At 40.7% G+C, this 13554-nt stretch overlaps 1 protein-coding gene across 1 annotated transcript; it reads right to left on the reverse strand.

The window, feature by feature from the left end:
• Window positions 1-717: 717 nt before the first annotated feature.
• On the reverse strand, window positions 718-4609 carry FABP1 (fatty acid binding protein 1). The gene is made up of 4 exons (XM_003758634.4): window positions 4466-4609; window positions 2874-3046; window positions 1681-1773; window positions 718-844 (listed from the first exon to the last, which is right to left on the reverse strand). The coding sequence occupies exons 1-4, from the start codon at window positions 4530-4532 to the stop codon at window positions 794-796; spliced, it is 384 nt and encodes a 127-aa protein (XP_003758682.1). The 5' UTR covers window positions 4533-4609; the 3' UTR covers window positions 718-793.
• Window positions 4610-13554: the final 8945 nt, after the last annotated feature.

The raw sequence follows: 13554 nt of genomic DNA on the forward strand, positions 1-13554 counted from the left end.
TGTGAGGAAAGACAAAGGCACTCAAGCAAAATAGTGCAATGGTTAGAACATGGAATCTGGAGTCAGGGAGATCTGAGTTCAAATTTAGCTTCAGACACTAGCTGTGCGACTGGGAAATTCGCTTAACCTCTCAGCGCTCCATTTTCCTCACTTATAAAATGGTCATAATAATCGTTCCTAACTCCCAGGATAGCTTTACAAACCTCAAAGTGTAACATAAATACTCGTTATTGTTATTATTATTGTTATTATGCTGAAGAAGGACACTGAGAAAGATAGTAAAAACAGAGAAGGATGTTACTTAAGCCAGCTATACCATAGCTTCTAATTTAATTCATTATTCTTGTTTATTTCTGATATAATAAAAAATTCCTATTAAAGGAAGCCCCAAGTGGAAAGGAATAAGCATTTACATTCTGTGCACCAGACACTGCTCACTTTACCAATATGATCAATCTTTATAACAATTCTGGGAGGTAGGTGCTATTCTTCTCCAACCCATTTTACAGATGAGGAAATCAAGGCAAGCAGAGATAAAGTGACTTGTCCAGGGTCACACAACTAGGAAGTATCTGAGGCAATATTTGAACTAAGGTCTTCCTAATTCTAGTTGCCTCAAACAGAGACATGGTTGCTTTGGGAGGTAACAGGTTCTTTCTGATTGGAAGTCTCCATTCAAAGTATAGATGGTCTATATATAAAGTCATTCAAGAACTGTTTTTTTTTTTTTTTTACAAGCCACACTTTATTGTACCAATTTTACACAGTAAAAATAAATGAAAGGCAGAGATGTCTAAATTCTCTTGCTGATTCTCTTGAAGACAATATCACCCAAGGTCATGGTCTGAAAGCCAAGAATAAATCCAGTGTTAATCTTTCCTGGAACTTCCTCCAGTATAGAAGCATGGGCCTGCTAGTCAATGATCCCAATATTTTAGACACTCTAGAGATAGGTTTAGCAAGCTCTGGAGGCTTCTGCGTGGATTCTCTATGCACTTTGAGGGGACCTTGGGGAGGACTGGTCTTGGGTGTCTTTTAAGGGGCCCGTTTAAAAATAAAAATATTCCCAGAAGGTTCACAGTGTAAGTGATGATGAGATGCCAGCTGAAAAAGATTTAATGTCTGAAGGGGGATTAGCAGGAATGTGAGAGGATTAGGTGACTAGGGGTGAGGGATGATGGGATCTTGGATTTTGAGCTAAAAGGAGCCTTAGAGGTCATCCACCCGGCACCTTGGAGTCTGGTAAATGTTACATACTCTGCTGTACCCTGGATGTTGGACAAAAACTCCTCCTCTTTTCCTTTCCTCCTTACTGTCCTCCATGTCTTTTCCTCTTCTTTTCCCTCCCTCTTCACTGCTATCCTTTATATTCTCACCTATCTTTCCCTCCTCCTCTTTCCTTCCCTCCTCCCTACTATCCTCCATCTCCTTGCCTGTCTTTTCCTCCTCCCCTCTTCATTCCTTTCGCCTAGTGTCTTTCAGGTCTTTTCCTCCTCTCTTCCCTTCTTCCTCCTTGCTATCCTTCCTCTCCTCACTTGTCTTTCCCTCCTCTTCAGAGCAGGGGCTGCCTCCCTTGTTCTATTTATAGCCTCAATACTTGACACTTAGTAGGAGTTCACAAAATGCTTTTTGGATCCACCCCCCACAACCCAGCAGGAAGAGAAACCCCTGATCACTCACGTTGGTAATTGTGTCTCCATTGAGTTCAGTGACTGACTTGATCCCTTTGAGAGTTGTCACCAGCTTGTTGTCTCCTTCCATCTGCACGACAGTCTGTGGGGAGACAGAAGAGTTATTCCTGGGAAGCTCTGGGGACTGGGGGTAGAGGAATGGGTAGGAGTGAGCCAGGGACACACTGGTAAATATTTAACAACTGGCTTTACAGAGAAGGAAAAATATACACACAGCTTTTCATTATAATCTGTATTATTTATATTTAAACATAATTTGCATAATTAACATTTTCTCCCACAGTTTAAATCTAGACAATCAATAAAACAACAAACCAATCCTTGATTTGTAATGTTTGCTGTTTTCTGAAGGGTAAACGCTCGCAATGAAAATTTAACAATCTGCTCTCTCTGGCCGGTTTGAGCTGGCTCCAGCACTCCCAAGCTAGGTTCCCTGTAGAACCCCTTGTTTCTGTACTGCACTGGCTAGATTGTTTTCTAGTTCTCTAGTTTCCTTTCCTTTCTCTTCCTCCTTTCCTCCCCATTTCTCTTCTCTTTCTTTCGTGTCTGCTGTCTGAGTCAGTCAAAAAATGCTTATTAATGTATCTTCTTGTGCTAAATGCTGAAGATGATCCCTGCCCTCAGGGAGTTTATAATCTAATAAGGAAATAATAAGCAAAGAAATATGTACAAATAATCTACAGACAGCAGAGGTTGGAAATAATTAGCAGAGGGAAGACACTTGAACTTGGGGAAGGTTTCTCTTGGAAGAGTATCAGGGTTTATAGTTAGGACTTTAAAGAAGCCGGGGAGATCAGCAGTCTGAGCAGAAGGAGAGCTCCAAGCATGGGTTATAAGCAGGGAGATTGCCTGGAGCTGAGAGATGGTCAAGGAATAAGGTGTGAGAGGACGGGAAAAGTAGAAGGGGGGCTGGGTTATGAAGAAGTCCAGTCAGTTACTGAGCCCAGCCAATGGGTGGCCCAGCTGCCTTCTCTCCCACAATCCCGCAGACTGCTTTTTCACTTAATCTATCTCTAGGGCAACATTGTGTCTATCAAAGATGTGTCTTATCTCCCCAGGAGATGGATTACTCCAGGGAGTCCGAAACTGTGTTTTATCTGCTCTTTGCAGCTTCCTGGGGTTTATCTCGGAGGTTAATTCATTAATAACATGTCTCTAACTGAAAGCAAGGTCCATCCTTACCTTGACCTTTTCTCCGGTCAGAGTCTCCAGCTGACACTCCTCCCCCAGGGTGAACTCATTGACCAGGAGTCTGGTGCCGGTGGAAATGGTGAGCTTGAAGTGTTTCCCAGTTTGTACAATTTCAGACACTCCCTTGACATCCTTTCCCTTCTGTATGATGTCATCAGGTACACCTGGTTCATACAGTAGAGACTCAGAGCTAGAAGGCATCTTAGAGCTAGCCCAATGCCCATCACTTTACAGGAAAGGAAACTGAGGCCCAGGGGCAGTTAGGTGGTGCAGTGGGATAGAGCACCAGCTCTGAAGTCAGGAAGACTGAATTCAAATCTGGTCTCAGACACTTAACACTTCCTAGCTGTGTGACCCTGGGCAAGTTACTTAACTTCAATTGCTTCAGGGGAAAGAAAGAAAGGAAAGAAAGAAAGGGAAGAAAGAAAGAAAGAAAGAAAGAAAGAAAGAAAGGGAAGAAAGAAAGAAAGAAAGAAAGAAAGAAAGAAAGAAAGAAAGAAAGAAAGAAAGAAAAGGAAGAAAGAAAAGGAAGAAAGAAAGAAAGAAAGAAAAAGAAAGAAAGAAAGAAAGAAAGAAAAAAAGAAAGAAAGAAAGAAAGAAAGAAAGAAAGAAAGAAAGAAAGAAAGAAAAGGAAGAAAGAAAGAAAGAAAGAAAGAAAGAAAGAAAGAAAATAAAGAAAGAAAGAAAAGGAAAAAAGAAAGAAAGAAAGGAAAAAAGGAAAGAAACTGAGGCCCAAGGAAATTAAAAGTCTTGCCCAAGCTTGCATCGATAGTAAAAGGACAAGTGCCAGAAAGACCCCCATTCAAATCCTGCCTCAGATGCTTGCTGGCTGTTTAACCCTGGACAAACCACTTAATTTTAGTTTTCTTGACTATAAAATGGGGGTTATCATAACACTTTTCTCTCAAGGGTGTTTTAAAGTTCAAATGAAATACAGAGGTCAAGTGCTTTGCAAACCTTAAAATAGTGGTCCTCAAAGTGTAGTCCAAAGAATTGTTGGGGTCTCTGAAACCCTTTCAGAGGGTCGACAAATTCAAAATTATTTTTTATTTCTAATATAGTAAATAGCTATAAATATAACCCATGTGAACAAAAACTATTTGAACAGATCTTTGAAAGTTTTTTTTAACAACATGAAGATACTGAGAACAAAAGTTTGAGAACCATTGCCTTAAAGTGTCATTTATCATCATCTTCCTCCTCATCAGTCCCATGTCATTATTATTTTTGACTTCAAATCCAGTGGTCTTTCTAGTGTACACAACTGGCTCCTGGAAAGTAGTGGATACTAGAATCCCCATTTTCCATGTAATCCATGAATGGAGCTGATATAATCCTTGTCTCTGAGGGAGTTAGGAGCAAGGACAGGGCTAGCATTCAGCTCTACTCCTCATTCTGTTGTTCTTCAGCCTGACGCCCAATCCAGGCCCCCAAATGCCTCCCCAGAAGGTTGAATTATTTCACTTGCTGCAGGTTCCCTTTAAGCATTTTAAGTTCATTCCTTCTGGCAACGGCCAGTATAAGGTCCCTGCCCCTTTGGTCGCAACATTCGATGCCCAAAGGACGTCGCCTTTCGCACTTACCAGCAGCCTTCATGAAGGCTTCAAAGTTCTCTTGGGACTGGAGCTGGTACTTTCCTGAGAAGTTCATGGTGGAGGGATGTTCTCTCACAACGCCAGCTGGGAGAAAAGTGCCTGGTTTGTGCTGAGGGGCTGGTTTTATAGGGGGTTCTTTCCCTTCGAATGTTGGTCAGAGGTTATCGGCTGGAAATTTTATGGTTCTGCTCAATCATTAACTCCTTGGGAGCAATGGTCAGCGATAAAGGATAAGGTAGGTATAGTTGGGCTTGCCTGGAGGGTCTGGTACTTGGTAAAGGAGCAGGGGAGTGGGCTATCCCACTGTCCAGACTGTCTGGGCTTGGAGGGGGAAGAGAGTGCCCTTGGGCATAACGATGGGGAGATCATTTTTGCTTTACGGCAACAAAAAGAGAAAAGACACACCAGTATGGCACTTCTCATTACATCGAGGTTTCTCATGCATTAGCTCATTTGATTCTTATAATTATCCTACAGGGTTGGTGATCAAAGTATAATTGCCCCCAATTTTACAGATGAGGAAACTAAGGTTTGTCAAGGTCATAAGCCAGTCCAACCCCGAGCTGGGGATTTTGGGGGCTTTTTTCGGTTCATCTTGTTATTTCTCACCTCTAGGTGTTTGCACAAAGCAGGGTGCTAGATTTGAAGCCAGAACTTACTACAGGGAGCTTGTGTGCGTGCATGTGTGTGTGTGTGTGTGTGTGTGTGTAGGAAGGGGGAACGTTCATTTTTATCTCAGTCTCAGGATGCAGCACACAACAGCCATTTAATGAATGTTCGCTAAATTGAATTCAACCTGACTTATTCTTTTATACTTTAAAATTATTTGACTTTGGTTTTCTCAGACTTTAACATGGATTCTAAATGGAACTTTTTGTTGTTCAGTCATTTATAGTTGTAGCTAATGCTCCGTGATCCTGTTTTGAGTTTTTCTTGGCAAAGATTCTGGAATGGCTTGCCTCGTCCTTCTCCAGCTGATTTTACAGAGGAGGAAACTGAGGCAAACAGGGTTAAGGGAGCTGGCAAGGGTCACACATGTCTAAGGCTGAATTTGAACTCAGGTCTTCCTGACTCCAGACCCCGTGCTCTGTCCATGGCCCCACCCAGTTGCCCCATGACTACTCTAGGAGCACTTTGCAAGTCATTCTGAAGTTCCAACACTACATCATCCTGCATGACGCTGCACTCTCCCCTACTTGCTACTGAAACAAAATTTGTTTTATCTCAGAGCTTTAACTGACAGAGTCAGATTCTACCAATGAGACTTTGCCTTTTTAAGACCAGTGAGAGAATCATAAAGAGATGACACATCAGTGTGATTGTGAATTTTAATTATCAGGAGCACCAAGCACTTGATGTTCCCTTGGCTGCTAGGAAACCCCTTTTTATTTTTTAATTAAAATGATTTTGTTGTTTGCTTATGGATACCGAGTCTCCCAATATTTCTCAGGCTGCAAGTGTAGTGACGACTCACTCAGTAAACCTGCTTTGTGTCTGGGACCTTAGCCAATTTACCCCTTGTTAAGTGACCTGGGGGGGGGGCTCCCCGTGTTGGTGCTAGATTTGGTCCCCTTAGAAGGAACCATAGAAGGGTCTGAGGTCCAGAGAGGTTAAGTAGGAGGCCAGGTGACATGATGGATAGAATGCTGGGTTTGGACCTGAGTTCAAATAAAGACCTTACTTTAACTAGCTGTCTTATCTAAGGCCAGTCAGGGCATTTCTCTGAGCCTCAGTTTCTTAATCCATAAAATAGGGATAATAATAGCACCTACCTCACAGGGTTATTGTGAGGACTATTGAGATAACATGTACAAACATACATATGTGTATGTATTTATATATAAATATATATGTAAATGTTATTAATTTTATTTATTATTATGTAACTTGCTCAGGCTCATAGAGCTAGTCAATAACTGAAGTGAGATTTGAATTCAAATCCACCTCCATGTCCAGCAATTCACTGCACAGGCTGCCTCTCATCAAATTCAGCATCTCTAAAATGGAATTCATCTTCTCCACCAAATTTCTCCTTCCTCCAAACTTCCCTTTATTTTTGAGAACAATCAACCAACTTGATTTAGAACCTCGCGGCCTTTTTCCCTCCTTCCCTCTCAGTTCTGTTTCCAGTCCATCTCCAAGTCCTGTCGACTTAAACTCCAGAGCATCTCTCAGATCTTTCCCCTTTTTCTCACCCAAACTCTTGGGTCCTCATCATATCTTGGAGTAGCTTCCTAAGTGGTCTCTCTCCTTCCAGGCAGCCTCCATCCTCTCAAGGCTGTACCCAGAAGCCCTTTCTGTGATCAAAAAGGGATCACATCACCTCCTCATTCACAAATCTTCAGTGGCTCCCCATTGTCTGGAGGATAAAATACAAACTTACTCCTCAGCCTGGCATTTAAGATCCATACTAGTGGTGAGACAACCATTACAATTAACGTGAAGTTGGCATTTAACATAAACACAGAGATGGTAAGAAAGCAAACAAGAGTGTGTAAAAACACCTACTATGTGCTGGATATTGCATTAAATGCTTTATAAATATTATCTCATTTGATCCTTAGACCGGCTATATAATGTATAATAATAATGGCTTGTATATATAATATATAATAATAACATAATAATAAAATTATGTATATAAATAATAGCTAGTACATGCTATTATTGTCCCTATTCTATAGATCTCTGCTTCTTAAACTGTAGGTCATGAACCCATATGGAGTCTTATAACTGAATGTGGAAGTCATGAAACTATGATATATTACCAATAAATGTTTGATCTGTTTACCTATTGTTATATGCCTATATACCTTGGGATATGTAAAAATTTCTCAGATAAAAAGGAGTCGCGTGTAGAGAAAGTGTAAGAAACCTTACTATGGGTGAGAAAACAGAGGCAGAGATTAAGTGACTGGACAGAAGATATAATGGTAGTTATGATTCCCAGGTCACTGTCAGTGATATCTGAAAGATCATGGAAAATGGAAATGGTCCTACGGCGTTGGAAAGTGGTAAATGTTGCCCAGATTTTCAAGAATGTGAAGACATCAGTCTGCAAATTACAGGTCAATGAACTTGGCTTCAGTTCCTGGGAGAATTCTAGAGTGGATGATTAAAGATCAGCCAACATTGGGATGATTTACAAAGAGCCAGCCTGATTTCTCAAGAAACCCACTGATCCCGTTAATGTCATTGTCACTTCTGATAGGATTACTTGTCTGGTTGTTGGGGGGAAAATGTTACGGATAAGGTTTTCCGAGATTTTAGCAAAGCTTGCAATGCAGTGTCTCATGATACTTGTGGAGAAGGTGGAGAGACGTGGAATAGACAATTACACAATCAGATCGATTCAGAATCACTGAATGGTTAGACCCAAAGCTATTAGCTGTTGATGGTTCAATACCAACATGGTGGGAGAGCTCTAGGGGAAGGAAGGCATAAGCTTTTGTTGTTCAGTTGTGTTCTACATTTTGTGACACATGGGCCATCGCACGCCAATACTGTCCATGAAGTTTTCTTGGCGAAGATACTAGAGTGTTTTACCACTTCCTTTTCCAGTGGATTGAGGCAAACAGAAATTAAGTGACTCGACTGAGCTCAAATAGTTAATAAATATCTGAGGTAGAATTTGAACTTAGGTCAGTGCTCTATTCACTGAACCATCTAGCTGCTCTATAAGTATTTCTATAGCACCTACTATGTGCTGGCTCTATGCTAAGTACTTGACAAATGCTATTTTATTTAATCCTTACAGCAATACTGAAAGAGAGGTGCTATTATTATTTCCATTTTTATAGTTGAGGAAAGGAGGCGAACTGCACCATCTAGCTGCCTACTAGGTAAAATAAGGTTAAGTGACTAGCCCAAAATCACACAACAAGGTGAATCACTGGATGGAGTGCTGGACCTGGAGTCAGGAAGACTCTGTTCCAAACCTGCCTCAGAAAGTTCCTCGTTATGTGACCCTGGTCAAATGGATGTATCTCTCACTACCTCAGTTCTTCCATCTATAAAATAGAGATAATCCTAGTAATTGTTGGGAGGATCAAGGGAGGTAACAGATATAAAATAATTTGCAAACCTTAAACACAATATTTAAATACTACCTATTGTTGTTAAGAAAAGCTAGTTGGATTTAATTGAAATGAAATAATTGTAGATGAAGTGTTAGACTGAGACATGAGAAAGCGCATCACACACCCCCTTCAGGAAGTTTTTCTCCAAAGTCTTCCTGTGGCACAGAGGAGAGAATTCTGGGAGGATATGGGAGGAAAGATTCTGAACAGTCTTATCAAGCTAGAAACAGTGCACTCAAAACTGTTCTGGCTACGTTGTTCCCTCCTGAATAAGGTTCATTCACCTTAGCATGTATTACAACACCCTACACTCTCTGACCCCTTTGGAGCTTCCCAGGCCTGTCCCCTGTTACTTCTACCTACACATGCTACCTTCCAACCATCCTCCATAGTCTTACCTTTCTCCATGTGAGCCTTGACCTTTCTGGCCTTCAGGCCTTCACTCACACAGTTTCCTGGACCCAGAACCACTTTGTTCTTTCCTCCACTCTTCCCTATTGAGTTCATTCTTGAGAGTCCCCATTCCAATGATACCTCCTCCAGGAAGCTTTCCCTGAGTGCCCTCAGTCAGTAATGACTTCTCCCTTGGCCCTCAGATGGGAATTTGTACCGCTTGAATGTCCTCGATGAATATTTTTTTTGGAATTAGAATTGTCTCTGAGAGAAGGAGTAGGATACAATGGCTAGGCGACCAGCCTCCAAGCCAGGAAGACCTCTGACATAGAGTAATTGCTATGTGACCCTGGACAAGTCATTTTACTTCTCAGCTGTTTGGGTAACTGCTGCAGAGCAGGTGGCAACTTACGTTTCTAAAAGTTTCCTCTTATGGGAGTTCCCTAGATCATTGAAATCTTAATCAATCAATAAGTATGTACTATGATACCAGTCACTGTGTTAAGAATGGAGAATTTTAAAAAAGGACCCTTACCCCAAAGGAGTTTAGAGTCTAATGATTTGAATTCCTCTTCCTTAGCTGTGTACCAGCTGTTTTCCCCATATAGATTGTAAATCAGGGCAAGGAAAAGCTGATTTTTATAATAAGGTAATAGATTGGGTAAGATTCTCCTCCCTATTGGAGATGAAGTCCCTGGTTATGCAAACAGAGTCTGATTGAATGCTTTCTATACATCATAGTAGTTACTTAAGAAAGATTTGTTGAACTGGATTGAACTGATTTCAATCCCAGAATTTCCTGCTGTGTCAGAATGGGTTTTCCCTTCTGATTTTCTTTGAAACTATTTGCTATTTCAGACAAACAGGATTTAAAACTCAGTCATTTCTGTTCTTCGAACAGATCAATAATGTATGGAAAGGTTATTGGATTAGTTCCCTCATGAGCCACAGAACCTAGGACCTATTTATAAAAATGCCTACAGGAGATTGCAGGTAGAAACCAGCCAAGGGTAATGATTACACCTGCCCACTAATTGAGCAAACAGTGGAAGAGATAAAGATAAACTTCTTTGCAAAGTTCAGGTGACTTTCAAATTTCAAAAATAATATTTCTCCACAGTGGCTCAGTTTCAGCTGTGGATTGTCTTTTCTCTTTTCCTTCTCCATCCTCAATTCCATCCTAACTCTCATCCTCGATCCCAAGGCCAACATTCATGCCAGTCCCAACCCCAACCCTAAGTTCATTGCCCAGATCTTACCTCTATCTTAATGTCAACCACAGTCCAAAGCTCCATACCAGCCCCAACTCTTAAATCTTCCCCCAGTCTCAGTCCTCTGAAATATCCAACTAAAAGTTGGAAGAGCTCTCTGGGGCCATTTTGTCCAACCCATCCTTGGAAAAGAATTCTCTTAAAATAGAGCACAACGAGTTGTGATTTAATCATCCTCACTCGTGGCTGGTTCTTCCTAATGTTTTTTGGCAAAGATATTACCATGATTTGTCATTTCCTTCTCCAGTGCATTTTACGAGGGAAATCACGGTTAAGTCTTCCTGACTCCATGCTTAGTGTTCTATCCACAGTACCATCTAACCATCCTTATTCAAAAAGCAGGGAAGGAAATGAGCACTTACAAAATGCCTACTGTGTGTTGGCACTGTGCCTAAGCCCTTTTAACAAATACCACTTCATAATAACCCTTCAAGGTTAGCACTGTTATTATAACCATTTTACAATTGAGGAAACTGAGGTTCAGTGACTTGCACAGGACCCCCCGGGGGCCAGGTTTGAATTGAGTTCTTCCTGACTCTGAGTCCAGCACCCCATGTGCTGGACCACTAAGGCAGTATAGACCTCCAGAGTGTTGCCCGTAAGTATACAATGACTCTTTGCTGGGGGATCCCTGGGGAGAGGAGGCTTATTCCTCCCATTCCACTTTTGGAGATCTAGAAAGGTTAGGGACGTTTTGCTTCCTACAAATCTAAATTTAGCTCTAGGCACCTTTCCCACACTATTTGTCCTCTGGGGCTGAGAGGAACATGTCAATCCTTTTCCCACATGGCAGTCCTTCAAATACTTGGATGGAGCTGTAGGGTCTCTTTGGAAAATATTCTTTTCTCTAAGTTAAACAGCCCTATTTCTTCCCATTGATCCTCGAATAACATTATCTCAAGGCCCTTCACTGTTCTGATTGTGCTCCTCTGGATGTTCTCCAGCTTATCAATGTCTTGTAAAAGACTGTACACAAAAGGGAATGAGATTTTTTCGATGTGGCCCGAAGGGGCAGAGTACAGCCGAACTGTCGGTGCTTCAGTTCCAGATTATCTATCTCTCTGTTATGGGGATGAGGTAATTTTCCTGGAGGCTGTATTAATAATAACTGACATTTATTCAACACTTGTGTGTGCATGTACATGCATGTATGTGTGTGTGAAAGGGAGAGAGAAAGGGAGAGAGAGAGAGAGAGAGAGAGAGAGAGAGAGAGAGAGAGAGAGAGAAGAAAGAGAAAAGGAAGGAACACAGACAGACACACAGAAAGACAGAAATAGAGACAGAGATAGAAATGGAGGGAGGGAGAGAACCAGAATCCTTTTAGTTAGATTTTTCCATTCCGATTTATGGATGAGTGGACTGAGCCTCAGAACAATTAAATGGTTGTTGTAATTGTCATTGAGCTGTTCAGTAATATTTGAGCTTCTGTGGATCATTGCAGCCAATATTGCCCACGGGTTTTCTTGTCAAAGATTCTGCAGTGGTTCACCATTTCCTTCTCCAGGGGATTTAAGACAAACAGGAGTTAAATGACCTGCCCGGATCACACAGCTGATAGCTGTAGCCAGAGCTGACCTTAGATCTTCCTGACTCTAGACTGGCACTGTATCCCCTGAGTCACTTGGCTGCCTGCAGTTAAGTGGGTACTTGCCATATAACATGTCAGAGGATAGACTGAAGCCCAGGTATTTCTAACTTGGAGTTTGTGTATATTATTTTTTACTTCTCAGTCATATTCCATCACATTCATATATCACAATTCACATAACCCCATTCAATGCACATAGACTTTCAATAATCACTTATTAAGTAGATTTTCTTTTTTTCTCTTTTTAAAAGATTTTATTTTAATGCTATATCATGTTTCCAATTATAAGTAAAGATAATTTTCAACATTAATTTGAAAATTTTTTTAATTCTTAATTGTCTTTTATTTTCAAAATATATGCAAAGATTGTTTTCAGCATTCATCCTTGCAAAACTTTGTGTTCCAGATTTTTCTCCCTCCCTTCCCCCCCCGCACCTCCCCTAAATAGCAAGTAAAACAATATATGTTAAACATGTGCAATTCTTCTAAACATATTTCTACATTTATATGTACATATCTACATTTCTACATTATATAATTTATCATTTACCAGAAAAATAAGATGAAAAAAGAAAAAAATGAGAAAGAACAAAATCAAGTAAAGAACAACGAAAAGGTGAGAATACTATGTTGTGATCCACACTCAGTCCCCACAATCCTTTCTCTTGGTGACGATGGCTTTCTGCATCACAGGACCAACAGAATTGTGCTGAATCACCTCATTGTTGAAAGGAGCCAAGTTCATCAAAGTTGCTGATCACATGATCTTGTTGTTAGTGTGAACAATGTTCACTTCATTTGGCATCGGTTCATGTTAGTCCCTCCTGGCCTTTCTGAAATCATCCCGCTGATCCTTTCTTACAGAACAATAATATTCCATAACATCCATATACCGTATCTCATTTAGCTACTCCCCAATTGGCCGATGAATAAACTCAGTTTTCAGTTTCTTGCCACTACACAAAGGGCCGCTGCAAACATTTTTGCACACGTGGGTCCTTTTTCCTCCTTTATGATCTCTTTGGGATACAGATCCAGTAGAGAAACTGCTGGGTCAAAGGGTGCACACAATCTGATAGCCCTTTGTGCAAAGTTCCAAATTGCTCTCTAGAATGGTTGGATTAGTTTACAACTCCACGAACAATGTATCAGTGTCCCAGTTTTCCCACATCCCCTCCAACATTTATCATTATCTTTTTGTCATCTTAGCCAGTCTGAGAGGTTCAATATTCATTTTTGTAAGATTTTGAGTTGCAATTTTTTTTCTCTCTTACCTTCCCCCTCCCCAAAATAACAAATAATCTGATATAGATTATACATGTTTCAATAAACACATTAAATACTAGTGCAAGGCAGTGGGGATTCTCTGTCCTCAAAGAGCACACATTCTATTAGGGGGTGACATAGTTAGAAAGGCATTTTGGAAGTATTAGAAGTCAGAGTATTATTGCTTAGTGTATGTGCAACTTTGGAGAATTAGAGCTAGCATTTCTATATTGCTTTAAGGTTTATGAAGTGCATTACAAGTATTATTTCATCAGATTGTTACAACAACCCTGGGAGGTAGGTGTTTATTATGATCCCCATTTTACAGATGAGAAAACTGAGGCAGGTATAGGTTAAGTGACTTTGAGATCATACATATAGTTAATAAGTGATTGAATCTGGATTTGAACTTCCTGATCCCAGGTCTAGAGTTTTATCTTCTGCATCACTTCTATGACCCCTTTTAGACTGATTTTGAAG

This window comes from Sarcophilus harrisii, chromosome 2 (assembly GCF_902635505.1).
Source record: "Sarcophilus harrisii chromosome 2, mSarHar1.11, whole genome shotgun sequence".
NCBI classification, from domain to species: domain Eukaryota; kingdom Metazoa; phylum Chordata; class Mammalia; order Dasyuromorphia; family Dasyuridae; genus Sarcophilus; species Sarcophilus harrisii.